The following is an 18692-nucleotide window of genomic DNA, read 5'->3' as shown; positions in this document are numbered from 1 at the left end:
TGAAGAACACCTGCTTCCCCCTTCCATCCACAGCAGGATAAAGGATGAAAATATATTTTAAAAAAACCCTTAAAATTACATTTTTTGGGGGGGGGGAAGTAAAATTCTATTGCTTCTTACTATTCTGCAGTGACTACACTTCTGAAATAGAAATCCACCCTGTGCTTGTTTCCCGCTTTGAGGGAAAAATCAGTGTTTTCCAGCAGTGGACATTTCTTCTCCTGAAAATACGAAATTTGAAGAAAACCAATTTTCCATTGCAGAAGGATGAAATTAAATAACTCCAGTGGGAAACTTCCAGTCAGCACATTGGCGGACCTGCTGCTGCTTTCACGTAGTAAGAAAATTAAGTGTGTCTGCACTAACTGCATAAAAACTAAAATTGCTACACCCTGTCAGCTGCAACAGTATGAGGATTAGCCCAGTGTGGTGGGTTGACCCTGGCTGGGGCCGGGTGCCCACCAGAGCCGCTCTATCACTCCCCTCGTTCACTACACAGGGGAGAAAAATTACAACGAAAAGCTTGTGGGTCGAGATAAGGACAGGGAGAGATCATTCTCTAATTATCATCACGAGCAAAACAGACTGAACTTAGAGAGGAAATTCATTTAATTTATTACCAAGCCAAACAGAGTAGAGGAATGAGAAATAAAATCAAATCTTAAACCACCTCCCCCCACCCCTCCCATCTTCCCAGGCTCAACTTCACTCCCGGCTTCAACCTCCGCCCCCCCCAGCGGCACAGGGGGACGGGGAGTGGGGGTTACGGTCAGTTCATCACACGGTGTTTCTGCTGCTGCTTCATCCTCAGGGGGAGGACTCATTGTTCCCCCGCTCCACCGTGGGGTCCCTCTCACGGGAGACAGTCCTTCATGGCCTTCTCCAACGTGAGTCTCCTCCACGGGGTGCAGACCTTCAGGAGCAAACTGCTCCAGCGTGGGTCCCCCACGGGGTCACAAGTCCTGCCAGCAAACCTGCTCTGGCGTGGGCTCCTCTCTCCACGGGGCCACAGGTCCTGCCAGGAGCTTGCTCCAGCGTGGGCTTCCCACGGGGTCACAGCCTCCTTCAGGTGTCTCCACCTGCTCCGGCGTGGGGTCCTCCACGGGCTGCAGGTGGAATCTCTACACCCCCTCATCCTCCCTCCATGGGCTGCAGGGGGACAGCCTGCCTCACCATGGTCTTCACCACGGGCTGCAGGGGAATCTTGCTCCGGCGCCTGGAGCACCTCCTGCCCCTCCTTCTGCACTGACCTTGGTGTCTGCAGAGTTTCTTACATCTTCTCACTCCTCTCTCCGGCTGCCAAAGCTCCAACTGTTTTTCTCTTTCTTAAATATGTTATCACAGAGGCGCTGATGGGCTTGGCCTTGGCCAGCGGCGGGTCCGTCTTGGAGCCGGCTGGCATTGGCTCTGTCAGACACAGGGGAAGCTTCTAGCATCTTCTCACAGAAGCCACCCCTGTAGCTTCCCCCCCCGCTACCAAAACCTTGCCATGCAAACCCAACACACCCAGGATGTGACCTCTCAAAACATGCGATGCTACGTGTTATATCCATTTGTTGTAGCCATTCATGGCAGCCTCAAAGGCAGGATGAGAGAGCTGTGTAATTGTTTTTAAATTTTTCAGGGTTTCCATGCCCTATCTAAAGAGGCAAAGAGCTGGCGTGCCAGCACCGGAACAAAAAAATATGTTTAAGCATCACTGCACAAGCTGATGTGGCTCATGGCAGGAGAAAATTTGTTCTCTGATCACAGCCAGCACCTCTTCAGCCTCACGTGGCTCTTCTGTAGGGAGAATGCAGGATCACATGGAAGGAGATAGATCAGAGGGTAGAAATAGCACAGTCAAAGTGGGAAAGAAGGGAAAGGAGGAGGATCATGGCTACCATCTAAATTTCCATCTCTGAGAAAATAATCCACTGTAAATATCACTTAGCTTAACAGGATCACTTGCCTGCATCTGCAGATAGTCTGAAATAAGAGTGGTACGACCAACTCCAGCCTCACACAAGCCAGTATCGGCTCAATTGCAAATGCTCCCTCTGTTTAATTACTCCAGGGTTGTTTACTGCAAGAGAAGAAAAAGATACTACTCTGTTTAGGAGATCTCCGCTATCTCGAACACGTGGTCTCGTTTCACCATGATCAAACAGTAACATTTTGGTTATAGAAGGAGCTCGTATCTCCTGGCTCCAGTCTTGTGCCTGGTAAGGAGTAATAATTAATGTTTAGACTGTCTTCAGAGATTGTCAGGTTTACATTGCAAAAATTTAGGGTGAGCAGCACTATCTCAGGAATGATTTAAACAAATAGGGGGGGGAAATGGCAAAGAGATTTGGAAAAAAAAAATAATCAATTGCTCACCACTGAAAATGCTCATCTGCACTTTGTCACATTCTTGTCATCTTTGCCTCATTTCCTGAGTGGACCTTGTAGCTGCCTGTGCGGTGTGTGGTTTTACACTGTTGTGAAAACACCATAAAACAAGCTGTTTTGTTAGAGGCTTTTGTAAGGGGTTGGTTGGTTGTTTTAGCAACTTTGGTTCTGATTCCCTGATGCCACCAGAACTATTTAAATGTTTGTCATCACAATTAGAACAAACAGTTGGTCGTTTAGGAAGTTGCAAGATGACAAAATAGCCAAAAAAACCCCAAACACAGGAATAAATCAAACAAGAAACCGAAAATCTTAACTGCTTTACTGTGCGAGGTATAGACTGCATGAGCAAATACCAGAGTTCAACAGCAATGAAAATATAACACATTTTCCAATATTTTCACTAATGGGCACGTCATGAAGTGGAGAGTTATTTGGGATTTCCTCGAAGAGACAAAAGATTCTTGACAGATCGGTAGGCTGGGAAAATGTGCTGGCCTATCTAGAAAAGCACATGCTGGGAAGGTAAGAAAGATTTTGAGGGAGAAGACTCAATCAGCTATTTCTTGGGGAGGAATAATTCTCTGCATTTAATCTCCATCTGTCACCCACCGACTTGGAAAGCACGTCAGAAATTTACACTCGTTCTCAGAGAAACCACACACACATATTGTCATGCTGGAGGATTCCTGCATCTGTATAGAGTTGGAGAAGGTATTGGCTGTGGTATTTTTGAAGATTTTCCTCTATTGTTGAAAAATGTGACAAAATTAAAGGTCTCGGGCAAAATTTGGTTGTCTTGCTGCAAGATCTCTACGTTTTGGAAGTTTTGCTCGAGTTGAGTGAAAGATGTGGCCAGACAGCTTTATGGGGGATGACATACACCTTTGTCAGTGTTGCAGAATAAAGTAGACCTTTGGGTTATGAAGTTCCTGACTTCGCATTTCACACTCTTCCTTGCGGTTTGGTTTGACACTCCTTTACATAAAAATGAGTAGAGCAGAAATGAGTGGGAGCAAACCTCTTTCTGTCAACCTGGATTAAACCAGAAGGGCTCAACCTTTGTGGTGGTGAGCAACAGCCATTTCCAAGCTAGAAGTCTTTGCATAAACTTTTCATGCTCTGAACATGATGCCTTTACAAAGAGCTCTGCAGTTTTTCTGGGCATACCATCAGGAATGACCAAACATGACAGTTTAACAAAGAGGTCAAACAAGCCCATGAGTTCTCCTTCCCCTGTCTCTTTCAGTAACATCCTGAGCCAACGCTTCCCAAGCTAAATGGCTCTGGACTTGATATTTTACCACCACACATCAGAAAGTTCCTCAAACAACAGATGCTGGGGCCCACCTGACCCTCCAGATTGGTCTGGTGATGCTGCATCTAGGGAGGCTTCTGGTTCAGGCTCACTTCTGTTCAAAGCCAGGCAATTTCTTGGCACAGACTTGCACAAAAAGATCGGTCAGGAACAGTCCTGCTCTGTTTCATTCTTGAAAGCACTGCCTGGGAAGGGATGCTAGGATCCCGCTGTGGCAGAAATCCATCTTGCCTCTTATCCCTCTTGTAGCCACTTGCCTGCAGTTCCTCTTGGTTTCTGCAGTTGCCCCTCTCCTTTCCGGGCATGTCTGTCCAAACTCTCTGCAGCAGAGGAACACCGGGGTTTTCAGCACCCTCCCAAAAGGCACCAATGATAATTCCATGTGCTTGCATTTTACCTTTTAGACCTGCTTTAATCTGTCCCGACAGCCATGCCAATGAAAGACCAATCACGCTGGGCATCAGTCAGCCATGGGGTTCATGATTTGGCTTCGGGGTCTACGTCAATGCAAACATTTATTCAGAATTACCTTGAGCCACTGGGGATCTCCTCCTACCTGGACTCCCTCCACAGCAGCTAAAGGGACGGTTCACCCTTTGGATGTTCTCATGAGCAGGAGAAGAAGAGGGTTTTCCAGCTGACCATTGATTTTCTAGAAAATTGAAGAAACCAGTCTGTGACACCACCACTTTGCTGTCAAATTGGGCCGAAACTGCCTAATGGCTTCAAAAGTTAATGAAAGAGACAGACAGACAGAAATAGTACGATTACAAACCCCGTTTCCTTAGGAAACCAAGCAAAAACCAAACCAATCTCTCATGCCACATATTATAAAGAAATTGGAGAAAACCAAAGAGAAACTCAGTGTTTCCACATATTTCTATGTCATCTGCTGTCCCATGATTCACACGTGGCAGGAAAAGGGGAGGGAGCCCGCAGGTCCTAAGCCATCTGGCATTTGCAGGCTGTGTTCGTACACTTCACGCAGCAGCTGGGACTCCCGATGCTGCCCCACACAGTCAATAATGATTTCAAACCTAATTATTTGCTTTATCGTTGTGTGTTGTCTTTCAGCAGAAGGACACTGTCGTTTGCAGGAACTGCTGCTTCCACCTCCCAGTTGACTCACTTCATGGCAACTATTTTCTTTCACAGAGTGACTGACAGCATCGGTAGGCGTCATTCATTTTTCTTCTGAATAAAAGAGGAAATAGATCTGCGAATGACTACTTCTTTCTTTTAGACTTGAAAGTATGCCAGAACTTTATGAGTCATTCTTTCACAGAAGCCAAAATAGAGTATTGCCAGGAACTAGGTCCCCACCACAGTTAGATCATAGGCTCTCCTCTTGCACAGACCGTACGTGTCACCACCCCAAGTGGCATCAGGCACCAAACAGCAACATAGAAACTCCCGTTAGAAATGGTCTCACCTCCAGAGGCTCTAGTTACTCTCCCCAGCGAAACAATGACAAAATTCCCTCAAATTCCTTGTTTTTCTAATAGATGAAACAGGAATAGATCATTGAGGAAGGAGCTCTCACCAGAAATCCTACGTTTCCTCATCAGAAATAATTCCCAGTACTAAAATACTCATGTTTCATTGCGGCAGTGGCTGAATGGTCACGCTTGAGGTAGAAACCTGGGTGCTCTGACTGGGGATCTGCTCTTCCTTACAGATGCCGCAGAAGCTCAGAGCCCTTCTCCTGCCTCCTAGGACGAGGCACACGGTTACACAGGGTTGTTCATCTTACACCCTCACAGTGCAACAGGGGACGCTGACCTGAGGACTAAGGCATGGCAACACAGAAAGCCTTTTTTCTTACTCCTAGGCTAGCTGTGTTTAGGACCAGCAACACCAGCAAGATATTCCAGTCCTTGATATGTCAGCAGGAGCTAGAAAAATCAGTGGATCTGGCAAATCGGAGATACACTGCTACGCAGTCAAAGCACAAGACCGCTATCGATGCTGCCCTCACTGACTGTAGGACACCAGAAAAACCACTTACTCTTCCCCGTGTCTTCATTTTTTCACTGGGTAGTAGCTTTTTGCACTCTCTGCTGCTGCGGTAGCAAATTCTTAGGATGGGTGAAATATCTGTAACGGCGTGTTACTGACCTGCAGCATTGCTCTGAGTAATAAGTGACTTACAAGTGAGCTGTCACACTGTCATCTCGTCGTTCTTTCTCCTTTTTTCCTTTGTTTGCCAATCTTTCCTGCTAAGGCTATGACTACAAGGCTATGACTACCCCAGCATGCGAAAATACACCTGACCGGGTCAGTAGAGCTAAACCAGAGCCTGGGCGCTGGGGAGCTGAGCACAGACACCCAAACGGGCTGCGCAAACACCAGCAAGCATCGGGAAGCAACCTCTCCATAAATTTATTAGCTCAGCTGAGTGACTGCACAGCGCATCCATGATGCGCATCGCTGTGCGGACACAGCACCGTGGATCTTATTGCCAAAAGTGCCTGAAATACCAGGTGGGTTCCTCTCCAAGCACCCACCGGACTCATCGCCTGGCACAGCTGAACGCACGTTCATGCAACACAGCCGTTGACCCATCATTCAGTACACTGTGTTCACGCAGCCCCTTGCGTAAGAACCCAGGCAAGCCCAGATCACCCTGTTCCCTGCTCCAACGTCTATTGCAACATTGACTATTTGCTGTCTACCACAGGCTCGCATTTGCGATGTCCCCAAGAGCCTGGTGAACCCTAAAAATTATCATTTACTCCTACGTCCAGTGATACTGCGAACCATCAAAAGAGACTCTATGATGTCCCCTGGAGCAACGTTAAAAGGATGTGGAGCACAAGTGGTATTCTCCTCTGTCCTCCCAGTCAGAGGAAGGGGTTTTGAAGGAGGAGACAAATTGAACAGCAAGGTTTTGGATTGTATGATCATGGATCCACCTTTGAGAAGCCAGGTCTGTTAGGAGCTGGTGGGATTTACCTGACCAAATGGGGCAAGAGGGTCTTGCCAACAAACTGGCCAGACTTATACAGAGAGCTTTCGACTAGACTTAGCGGTGAAGGGGGATGGACCTTTGAGCAACAGACAAGAGCCAGGGGTTTCTGATGCATTAGGAACCAAGAAGGAAACACCAGTGAAATGCCCCAGAGGAACTGCCATCCAGAGGGACCTGGACAGGCTTGAGAGGTGGGCCTGTGCGAACCACATGAAGTTCAACAAGGCCAAGTGCAAGGTCCTGCACATGGGTCGGGGCAATCCCAAGCACAACTACAGGCTGGGTGGAGAATGGATTGAAAGCAGCCCTGAGGAGAAGAACTTGGGGGTGTTGGTGGATGAGATCAAAATGAGCCGGCAATGCGTGCTTGCAGCCCAGAAAGCCAATTGTGTCCTGGGCTGCGTCAGCAGCAATGTGACCAGCCAGTCAGGGGAGGAGAGTCTGCCCCTCTGCTCTGGTGAGACCCCCCTGCAGTACGGTGTCCAGCTCTGGGGTCTCCAGGACAAGAAGGACATGGAGCTGTTGGAGCGAGTCCAGAGGAGGCCATGAAGATGCTCCAAAGGCTGGAGCAGCTCTGCTATGGAGACAGGCTGAGAGAGTTGGGGTTGTTCAGCCTGGAGAAGAGAAGGCTCCAAGGAGACCTTAGAGCACCTTCCAGTCCCTGAAGGGGCTACAGGAAAGCTGGAGAGGAAATGCATGGAGTGACAGGCCAAGGGGAATGGCCTGAAGCTGCAGCAGGGTAGATGGAGATGAGATCTGAGGAAGAACTTCTTCCCTGTGAGGGTGCTGAGGCCCTGGCAGAGGTTGCCCAGAGAAGCTGTGGCTGCCCCTGGCTCCCTGGCAGTGTTCAAGGCCAGGTTGGATGGGGCTTTGGGCAACCTGGGCTAGTGGTTTACACGCAGCTACTCAAGTGACAAACCATCTCCCTGCCAGGGTAATCTAGGCAGATCCCAGGTGGTGGAGGGAAACCGGATCATTTATCTACTTTTTCTGCTTAAACATTCAGTTATCCCCCTCACTCCTGAAGCAAATTCACCCCCAAGACACAGACTTCCAAACAGAGGAACAAACCCCAGAGTATCTGGGTGGGACAGGGCACTTTTTAACACCCTGAGGAAAACCCTCTTTAAAAGGGGTGACCGAGTATCCCCACTGCACAGGGGCTGCTGCCATGAAGTGGGGCCTGAAGCCACCCCAGGAGGGGCAAGCGGACAGGAATGGGGCTGAGGAATGAAGAGAGGCACTGAGTTAAGGGCCACAGAAAGGGGATGAGGAGATGCGGGAAGCGGCCAGAAGGGCTAAAGAAAGATGGGGGAAGGCCCTGAGGGAAGGTCCAAAACAAGGGGCTGAGGGAAGGCACCGAGGGGGAAGGAAGGGGCCCAGGGCATGATGTGAGGGGATGAGGAAAGGGGTTGAGGGACTGAGGGAAGGTCCAAAATCAGGCGCTGGGGAAAGGCACTGAGGGGCCGGGGGAAGGACTGAGGTGAGGTCCGGGGCCCAGGGCAGGAGGTGAGGACTGAGGGGACGAGGGAAGGGGCAGAGGGAAGAGCTGAAGACAGGCGCCGAGGGACTGAGGAAAGGTCCAAACCAAGGCGCTGGGGGAAAGAGTGAAGCGAGGGAAGGTGCCCGGCACAGGGGATGAACGATGAGGGAGAGGGCGCTGAGGGGACGGCGGGAAGGGCCGCTGAAGGCCGGTGCCGGCGCGGCAGTGACCCGCGGGAAGAGGAAAGCTACGGACGCAGCCGCGCTGTCTTTCCGGTTCAGTTTTCACTTTCTGTTTTTTTCCCCGCTACCGCTGCCCGCCCCCGGCCCTGCCTCCCTCCTCCGCCCGCCCGCGCCGTTCCTCCGCGGCGCCCTTTCACTTCCTGGGGCCGGCGGATGGCGGCGGCCCGCAGCACGCCCGCCCCGCATGCCGCCCCGCATCGCCTGAGCCCGCCGGCCCGCCCGGCCCGGTAGCGCCGCGCCCTCCCGGGGCCCCCGCCGGGAGCGGAGCCGCGCCGAGGGCCGGGTGGGGCGGCATGCGGGCGGCGTGAGGGCCGGCGCGGCGGGGAACGGCGCGGAGCGAGCCTTGGCCATGGGCGAGCGGCGGGACGAGGAGACCGGCGGGCCGGGCACGGGTGAGCGGGGCCGAGGAGGTGCGGGCGGGGACCGAGCCACGGAGAGGGCGGCCGGCTGGCTCCATCCCACCCTTCTCTGCTTCTCCAGAGCCGGGGGCTGCCTGGCTCGGTGGGGACGAGCTTGAGGGGGGTGCCTGCTCCTCGCCGGCTGAGGGGGAGCAGCCCCCGGACTGGAGGCTGGAGGCACCTGCCCTGAACCCCTGGGCTCCTGGAGGCCTTTGACACCCAGAATGAAGCTTTTTTTATTTAATTTCGACTGGCTCTCTGGGGACACGTTGGCTTTTCCAAGCTCCCGCTTGTGCCATTAGCTGACCCCAAGGCCCATGCAGCTGGGAGAGCCGCGGTCGTTTTTGGTTTTGTGACTGCACGTACCTTCGGTCTGCCCTTGGGGAGCCGTGCTGGTCAGTGCAGGTGCCCTTCAGGAGCGAGATATGGAAATACAAATAGATCGGCTGTGTACTGCTCCCTTCCTGGCATGGGGAGCTGAAGGCTGGAAGGTCTCTTTGCTCTCCGCCTTGGATCAACTGTGCTGTTCTGCCTGCCTGGAAATTGGCCCTAGAAGAGGGGGAAAAAATATATATATTTCTGCTCTAGTCCTGCACAATTCTGTTCCCAGATTGTCTTCAAACAATTTATCCCACAGAGGCTTGGATAGGAGCAGGGCTTGCCGAGCTGTAGGTCTGCAGTCCTTAAGGGGGGATAATCTGAGATAGATGAAGCAAGTGGGAGGGTGGGTGGCACAAAAATAGTTGTAAAACATGTTCCTTACTCCATGGGAACAAAGTTTGGTTGTTTTTGTGTTTTTTTTTAAATGTGCAAGAAAGCCTGCCTGGCCCAGAATAATCAGTAGCCCAGTGGTTTAGTGCTCATTGTGGATGCAGGAGATGCTGAGTGAAGCTCTGCTCTGCGGGATTCAAGTCAAAATATTAACCAAGCATTTGGTCAAAGTGGTTGTTTCTTAGTGCTGCTTGATAGATCTCATTACAGGGTTTATAAGAGACTGGTAACGAAGAGGGAGACAAAGATGGGGCTCTACTGGCGCTAGCTGTCCTATGGTTGAGTCTGGAAATTACCAGTCTACACTTGAACGAATTTGTTAGATATAGTGTGTTGTCAAGAAAATGTCTCGTTTCACAGAAATTACTGTTTTCCAATCGGAAAATCGTTGTGTCAGAGAATTCCGTATCTGCTCTGGTAAGAAGTGGAAGTTCTTGCCTAAGACCGGAGACTGTATTACTGAGCTCTGAAACCGGTTTTACATACTAGTTTGGTCTATTTTTAGTGTTCCTCTTAAACCTGGCATTTTTGGCGGTTAGAGAGCTAGCTTAAATGTTCCCCGTTCCCAGATACTCACCCCCGATATACCCCAACATCCGCATCCAACCGAGTTCGAGCTGTGTTGGCACAACTCTTTGTGGAGCCATGCAGCAATCCAGATTGCTGAACCTATCTGGATTAAAAATAGCCTCTTTTACTTTATTTTCTGCTGCAGTTTGCTGATTTTCTTCATTATGCAGCCCCAGCTGTGCCAGGAGGGGAAGAGAAGGAGCATCAGGGCAAGGGCTTGCATAGGTCACTGTAGCCACTCACCGAAATGCGTGTGGGATTACAGCTTTGGTGGAATTGGGCTGGTTTTATTACATTAAATATATATGTTGGTCACTCTGGCACCTGCCAAAGTGACCAACTGATTATTCTTGGTTAGAATCGCTTTGAGACAAGGAAGTGAAATGTTTATTATTTTTGGTAAATGCTATTTTTGCACAGTTTGGCTTTTTTTTGGAGGGGTGATGGTGAGATAACTACCCACTAGTTCCGACTGATTGTTTGGAGTTAGCGTGCATGGGGATTTTAGTACTTGGCTTCGGTTCTGTTTTTATTTGAAACTATAAGTGCGTCTTGGTAATTTCTGCAGTCAAAGGGTCCATAGAGAGCCTGTGGTTAGAGCTCTGTTGCCATATTGAGCAGAACAAGAGACCGGGGGAAAGAAAGTCAACATTGAAAGGAGAGCATCTGTAGTGAGAGCAAAAGTGATGCAACAAACTGCACCTAGGGAAGGATATATCCCTTTTTGGGGGGATTTCAGGCTTGCTCAAAGGCAAAAGGAGTAAGTAATCGGTGGTCTGGAGGAGTGCATCTGTAGTATTTCAGGCAAGAGAACTGTATGCCAGCTTTTTCCAGCTGCAAACAAGTTGTTTGGTTTTTTTGTTTTCCCAAATGGTGGAGCTCTGCCTTGGGGAGGCTGTTTTTAACACATGAACCGTTGCTGTTGCTCTCACAAGGCTGCCTGTGTGTCGGGAGACCCTGGACGTTGCTGCAGGGCGTGCATCACCTTGACGGCACATGGACTTTAGATCCAGGACATCCCCAATGTCACTTTTTCGGGGTCCCAGGAGGCAGCAGACGAACTCCGGCTCACGTAGCGGCAGGCTGACGTTTCTTGGGAGGGCTGGATGTTGCTCTGTGGGTGCCGTGTGGTTGGCTGGGTTTAACGCGTGGGTTTCAACGAAGCGTTTGTGGGCTGCATGCAAGGCATCCGCAAAACATAACATAGCAAAGGCAAGCCTGTCATCAGCGGGGTTTTTAGTTTGCTGAGCACGAGTCTACAGCTCTTCCACGAGGTCAAAGAACATCAAGTCTGACTGTCTTATGCTGTCACAGCTACTGCACTAGCATGGAGAATCACTTGGCTAGCTGGTTTTGCAAAGAAAAGGATATCTTTAGTTGTTATTTAAGTGCTAAAATACCTGTGCCGGTGCTAGATTTGGGAAGAGTCAATGCAGACACCTGCAGCTGAGTGAATCCACAACAGTTGGCAACCCTGTATAAGATGATAGAAGAGGGGAGCTGCAACAGGACGGGGCTTTGAGGAGCATCTGCTGAGATGAAAGGCAGCAACAACTGCCTGTGCAGTGAATTAACAAGGGAAAACCTGTGATAACCACATCCTCGGTTACATGAGCCGCTGAAAGTAACAGGAGGGGGGTTATAAAATCAACAAAATGTTACCTGGAAGGTTTCTCTGGTGTAGGACTCCTGCTCTGAGTAGATTTTCACCAACATCAGAGTGGGGCAGCTGCGGCTTTGCCAGCCAAGGATGGGGACCCCCACGTCTCTGCGACCTGTCCTACGGCTGCATCACCCCCCAGGGAAAAATTTCATCCTCCCATCTAGTCAGAACCTCCCAAGGTGCAACTTGAGCTGTTTCCCCTTATTTTTTCCATGTGCTGGTGCCAGAAGAGAGGCTCCATCATCTTTCTGACTCCTCATCAGGGAGTTGTGGGCTGCAGTTGGATCTTCCCAGCTTTTCTCACCCAGACTACGCTTTTCTACCCCTTGCTCTCTGTGTAATTAGGTACGGTCTTGTTGGGGCTGCCTTTTGAATCAACCACGTTTGCTGAAATTTCTTATGACACATGGGTTTTTTTACATAGTGGAGGAACATAACCTTCCCTACCTGTAAGGAAACTAGTAATGTTTTCTCCCCAACCAAGTCGATGCATTCACATATCACTGCGAGATTAAATCTGTGTTGGCAGAGTTCAAGTGGAGCTGTGTAAAGGGTGCCTGTCCTCTGGGTACAGTGATAGCTTTCCGGAGAGGGTGTCAGGGGTTCTCCGCATCGCCTGACTCCTAAAAGTGATCTAAGTAAATACTATCAGTCTCTGATAGTGAGATGAAAATCATTACAAAAGCTCCTGCAGCCTAGATATCTGCATTCCTGGGCTCCCTTATCCCAAAGGTAATTTAAAATACAATCCAGCACCTTGGGTTTCCAGCTTACCAGCAATCACTGTGCCTCACTATGGAAATCTTTAAAACACTGTGGTGTTTAAAATATGTCAAAACAGGAGATTGCAAAAGATACCATCTCACCTGAAACAGGGATACAACTCCCAAGTTTAAGGCCAAGTATGTTAATTTAGTAGAGTGGAGCTGCATCCTGCTTACTTTTTTCAGCTAATTACGAAAATTAGAGAGCTGTGCCATCCAAAAAATTCCTTTCCTGCCTAGCAATTTGAATTCTTGGTTCTTCTGGGGGAAAATAGCTCCACAGTTATGAGAGCTCTTAAACCTTCATGCAAGGCAATCGCTCTCTGAGACGGCGAGGAAACATCCGCTGCAGGGAGGTGGTTTGTAATAATCTGTTAGGATGATTTACTTGCCTGTAGTAGTTGCAGGATAATTGACTCGATAAGTTGCTCGTTTTGTCCATGAAAGCACCACATAGAGTAAGAGATGCTTCCTACCACGGTCACCCTAACGTGGCACTGCATATCCATCATCTGGTGTCAGCCTGGCTCCACGCACATCGGAGTAGGGGTAAAACCTTGTGCTGATTTCATGGGCTGTCCCAACTGAGACCAAAGATCCATCTTGGCCTGTATCCTGACTCCGGGAGTGACCGCTTAGGGAAAAGTACGTGAACAGGGAAAAGTACATGAACAGGACAAAGGTATAGCGCTCTTTCTCTGAAAACTCACGCCTCCTGTACAGGTTTGTGGCTCCGGGACTTCCTTTGCATATAATAGAATTTCCCCCCCCACCCCCCAAATCTGTCCAGTTGATTTTTTAACCCATCTGCAGCATGGTGAGACCTTCAGAAAATGCTTCTTGTTATTAGAACCCTTCCTGGCTCTGCCAGACAGCCCGTGATACAACCTGTGCCACCTTTTCCATTCCTGGTGGAAGGCCTGTTCCCCTTTCATTTGCCGACAGATTCACTCCTCTCTGCAAATGGGTGCCTTCAGCCCAGGTTAAGTCAGAGGTCCTGTTTTGGCTGGACCATGAGCACAAACCTGCCCTGGTAACCCATCCCATGCCCAACATCTGCCCCTGGTACGTGTAATATCCCAGCTGTGTTTTGACTCTGTTGATGCATGGTTTAGATCAGATCCCTTACCGCATGACAGATTCAGCCAGCTCTGCTTATTGGTAGCCCAACAAATAGAAGGTTAGAACGGTTGTCTGTGTTTCGGAGTGGAAAAAAAGAGAAGGAAGAAGGCAAAAAAACGAAAGAGAAAGATGCTGGGAAGCAGCAAAGCTGTAAAAGTTGCTGATAATGGCAGGAGCAGCAGGAACAAGGCATTTGTGTGGTGTAGGAGAGCGTTTTTGGAGATCGAAAGGCTTTGAAGAACCCACACTAAAACAGGAGAGAGCCCCTGAAAGGCTTAAATGTGCCAAGGCAAATCTTTTTCTGCTTTGGCGCCCTGGACCGAGCATAGGACACCTGCTCCGTGGTGGGGATAACTCTGCCACGCTGTGCAGAGTGGTCTGCAGGGTCTGCCTCGGGTGATCAGTTTGCAAATACACCTAATATCAGCTAGCCACGTGAACGGTCTGTGCTACATCTCCGTGCCCGATTACTCCTGGAGAGTAAATGTAAGCTTGGTTGACATCACGTCATTAACTGAAAATACTTTACAACAGTCCGAAACATCTGCCATAGTCGACATCTCGTTACTTTGCAGGCACGACGCCTTCCTGCTCCTAGACATTTGTGGGAGATGGTGATTTTTGGCTTAGTTTGTCTTAATTTGACTCAGCTTTTGGCTTAAACTGAAAGAGGAAGGTGACTTCTGTGCTTCAGCAGTAACGAGCCAAGGCTCGTAACAGTTGGGCTGTGCAGGCAGCAGTCATGGTCATGACTTGTGAGGGTGACCTGACCTGCAGGTGGGTGAAGATAGTGACCGTAGGGTGCTCAGGATTCTGCAATACACAAGGACATGAAAGTCTGTGTTTCTGAGAATTTCTTTATTACAAATTACTAGAAAACTACTGTAAAAACAAATATATGCATGCCTAAATATATGCTACAAGTCACTACATAATTACCACTAGGAAAGCAAGTGTATAAATAGAACAAGAGTAAAGCAAATATATGTACATTGCAAGTTATTACAGAATTCCAGCTAGCGAAGCAAGTATGTACTTAATGAATCTTTACCGATGTTAAAGGAGTAGCTGCTGCCCGTGCAATCACACACCATTCACGGTGTTGCACGCGCACACACGCACACTTATTCTTGGGCACACTTCCTCCTTCTTCAGGCTCAACCCTAGGTTTCCCGCAGCAGAGTCTCAGGTGTTGGATTTTATAAAATAATTAATTTAGTTGAAAGGTGCAGCAGCAGGATCAGCCTGGGCTGGGCGCCCCCAAAGAGAGGGACCCAGAACAAAGAAATCCCGGGGCAATTACACCCTTGGGTCCCACACACCCACCCCTCACGCGCTGTCCACACGTCCTTTAGTCCAATGGTGATTTTTGGTCTGGGGTCTTCTGAAGTCTAATTGGATTCTTCTTCTGTGTCCAGGCAGGCTCTTGTTGACTCGCAGTTTCTGCAGTTTTCCCTGAAGGTTGGAGCCTCCTTATCTTCTGGTTTTTATGCTCCTCGTGCACCTGCCCTTGCTGGTGGAACATGGAGAACTGAGGAGCCCCAGACTTGGAAAAACACTACGGAGGCATGAGTGTGATATGAAAATACTTCCCCATGCTAAAAGACTAAACACAGCACTGTACTAGCTGTTAGGAAAACTACTAGGAAAATTACTGAGAAAAATACTTCTATGACAGCCTAAGGCTTCAGCAAATCTAGGGACTCATGCTAAGTAAAGCTAAGCAAACAGCACCAATCACTCTCTTATATTCCTAAGTAATTTATTCTAATTAAAACCTACTTATTTATGTTAAACAACCAATATCCCTCAACAACCGATGCACACAACTATAAATACATTATGTGAGGTGTCACTGGTGCGACACTCACCAAATCGCTCCCAGGAGCAGGGTTAATTGGTGATGGAAAAGTCTCATTTCAAAGATGATACATGTCACCGAGTTTGGTCAGTGAGGGTCCGGGAGATCTCATCCACGGAAGTTCTTGTGGAGAAGCTCATTTTGGGTAGGTAACGAGTTATTTTTTATACCTTCTTGGTGTAGAGCCATAAATGGGTGTAGGACATCAGTTCCCAGAATAGTTGTTGCTGGCTTCTTTTCTTTTCTTTTCTTTTTTTTTTTTTTTTTTGTGGAAGGTAAGTTTGTTATCTCAGTTTCTTTGTCCTGCCAACTGCTCCTTATCAAGGAGGTTTTGGCTGAGCTTATCAGGGATGTCTCAGAACTCCTGGCTCAAGAGATGTCCTTCTTTGTCAGTATGTTTACCAAGTCACCCTTGTGGCTGCTCTGTCAGCAGGCTGTAGCTTGCAGCTAAATAGTTTACAGGTAAATAGTTGGTCAAGCATGTAGTACCGTGGGTTTTAAAAGGCAAGAGTTAAAAGGGACAGTTCATATAATTGTCTATAATAATTACTGCATGCTAGAAATAATTAGAAAGTAAAAATAAAAAGTGAGAACAGCAAAATCAGGATGGGAGATTACAAAAAGTAGAGAGAAAGTGGACTCTAGTGGAGCTGAAGAAGTTGGGAGGACGATCTTAAGGAGTCTCAGCCAGCAGTACATGAACTGTCGACGGTACAGAGCGGCACGTGGTGGTGCCAGAACTGACGCTGCCGGTGACGCATGCTGTTACAGCTCATACTAACGATGGGACCACGCCAGGAAAACAGAGGAAATCTTTGTTGAAGAGAGAGGCAAGATGGGCTGTGGGAAGGGACCGTACAGGAGCAGCCGAGGACAGGTCGAAAGCCTCGTAGACGAGCAGTGCAGTTGTGTTCAGCATGCGTTGACCACGCTGGGTTGTGGACTTCTGGAGATTTGACAGCATTCAAATGGCTGCAGCAACTGCTACTAAAATTTTAAGGTAAAAATAATAATTAAAAAAAAAAAAGACCAGGAAGAAAAGCAAACCTTTTTCTCTGTACAAGGGGTTCAAAAGCCATGGTTTTTCCTCCCGGGCTAGTTTTGGAAGTCTCTGTGTAGTGAGACCATCCAGAGGTCACGTGAAGATGGATGAGCCAAAGGAGGATCCCGTTTTTGGGAAGTCTATGTCTCTTGGCCTCAGCTGACAGGCATCCAGCACCTGCAGGAGCCCTAATTCAGAAAGGGAGGCGCAAAGGCGTGCAGCTCCCGGGAGGCGTATGGGCTGCGTGTGTCTGCCGGTGGGGCATGTCCACGCAGGCTGGCTTTAGCCAACGCTTTGCAGAGGACAGAACGGGGCATGTCGAGACGTTTGCAGGCACGATTGGGGAGGAAAGGTCAAAGGAGCTGGCTTTAAGTCTAGAAAAGGAGGAGGAAAGAGTAGGTTAGTAGCCTTCTAAGGAATGCGAGGCTCTTGGAGGATGACTTCTCCACAGCCACAGCACGAGGGAAAGATCAGCCTTATTTTGCAGCGTTGGCAATTGATGTTAAGAGTTGCAAAGGTGACTGCTTTTTCTCCCTTGCTGTGAGGGTAGAAAATCACCAGGACAGGCTGTGAATCCCCTCCCCGGGGATTTCAGGGCACAGATAACACCCACTGTGGGTCCAGCTGGGCCGTGCCGGTGCAGAGCTGTGCTGGGTTTCTCCAGCTTTCCTCCAGCTGTAGGTCCTGCGATGCGTCTCTGCTGTCCGACTGACCCCGTGCGAGATGTCGGTCCCGCTCCCTGAGGATGCTGTGTGGTGGTAGTGGCCTGTCCACGCTGCTCAGAGGGGAACAGATGTTTTCACTTTTACTTCTGGTTTAGGCACTTTCACTTTCACCTCCTCACAGCCTGTGCAGAGACTATCAAGGGCCTTCTGCTCCCACAAATGAAATCTGGATGTGTCAGGGTTTTGTACCTATTTCTGTGAGCGCAGACTCTTCCCTAGGGTGGGAACAGATCTGAAGGAGCCCCTTAAATCTGAAAGGGGACAAGCTGCTGGGCTCGGTGCCACATTCTGTGGTTGTTTCATCTTGAATTCTTGTATTACTACAGAAACTTTTTTTCCCCTTTTGGACTTTAATTTTCTGTCCTGCAGCTGAACTTGCAGGACAGAACAGATGTTTATCACCTGCAGAATTGCTGGTTTTGTTGCATTTCCAAGAGCTTCCCAGGTGTGGGGTGTTTTGTTTTTAAAGCCTTCAGGTTTTACCTCTGAAATATCCATTGCTTTTGCTAATTTAACACTCTGCACCCTCAATAGGTATTCTGCTCCCAGTGGGGTTTTTAACCCCGTAATCTCTCTTTGTTCAGCTCGGTGACTCACGTATTCAGCGTGGAAACACACAACTGGCTCCCAGCTCACATGTTCAGACATGGCCTTTCTCATACTCCGAGACCCTGAACTTGTTGACGCAAGGTAGCAAGATGCTCTTGGTAGGAGGAGCAGAATATCACACTCTGGAAAGTGCGATGGTTTGGAGCAGTAGCTGTGAAATTAAGTAGCACCAGCTGCAGTCCTGTGCCTTTGGGACGTGAGGAGCTGTCGAGGGAGCTGGGCTTGTTCAGACTGGTAGAGAAGATGCTGAGGACAGTGCTGACACTCCTTGGAGGATGACTCTGGACACAAGTGGTGTTGTCGTGCTCAGGGCAGGTAGCAAAAAGGGACGTGTTTGGCTCAAGACTTTGAGCAGAGCTGTGAGCTGGAATGTAAGTCCCTGATCTGATTTCCATGGAAGAGTCTGAACTCCGTGACGGCATCACTGACATCCACAAGATGCAAGAGATACAGACAAAGCAAAATGAGAGACAAGTGAGGAAAAAAGTGAGCAAATTTAATGTCCCTTCTTATCCTCATTAGGCTCAAAGAGGAAAAACAGTAATACTGAGAGAGAGCTGGAAGACCTCTTTATTTTGCTTTTTTTTCCTCTGCTTGAGGGCCAAGTTGTGTTCACTTGCTTTTTTACTACTTCTGATGATTACAGAGGCATCACCTGAAAGTGGGAGGTTTAGAAGTGAATAGAAGTGCACAAAAGACCCCAGAGCAAGGTTAAGCCAGGCAAAAGTACTTTTAAAGACTTTCCTTTCTGTGCTCCCAATTTCCATTCCCACCTGCCCT

General features: G+C 48.9%; 1 protein-coding gene across 3 annotated transcripts in view; it reads left to right on the top strand.

Moving 5' to 3' along the window:
• Positions 1-8465: 8465 nt before the first annotated feature.
• Positions 8466-18692, top strand: part of TASOR2 (transcription activation suppressor family member 2) — a 44671-nt gene continuing 34444 nt past the window's right edge. For 2 of the 3 annotated variants that reach the window (XM_075754922.1, XM_075755008.1), the window contains exon 1: positions 8466-8779. In XM_075754922.1, coding sequence (XP_075611037.1) covers positions 8737-8779 — 43 coding nt within the window. In that variant the 5' untranslated portion in view covers positions 8466-8736. The remainder of the gene's footprint in view (positions 8780-18692) is intronic. The other variant, XM_075755091.1, reaches the window with a different exon arrangement.

Source organism: Balearica regulorum, chromosome 1 (genome assembly GCF_011004875.1).
Source record: "Balearica regulorum gibbericeps isolate bBalReg1 chromosome 1, bBalReg1.pri, whole genome shotgun sequence".
NCBI classification, from domain to species: Eukaryota; Metazoa; Chordata; class Aves; order Gruiformes; family Gruidae; genus Balearica; species Balearica regulorum.
This window is presented reverse-complemented; position numbering and strand designations above follow the sequence as displayed.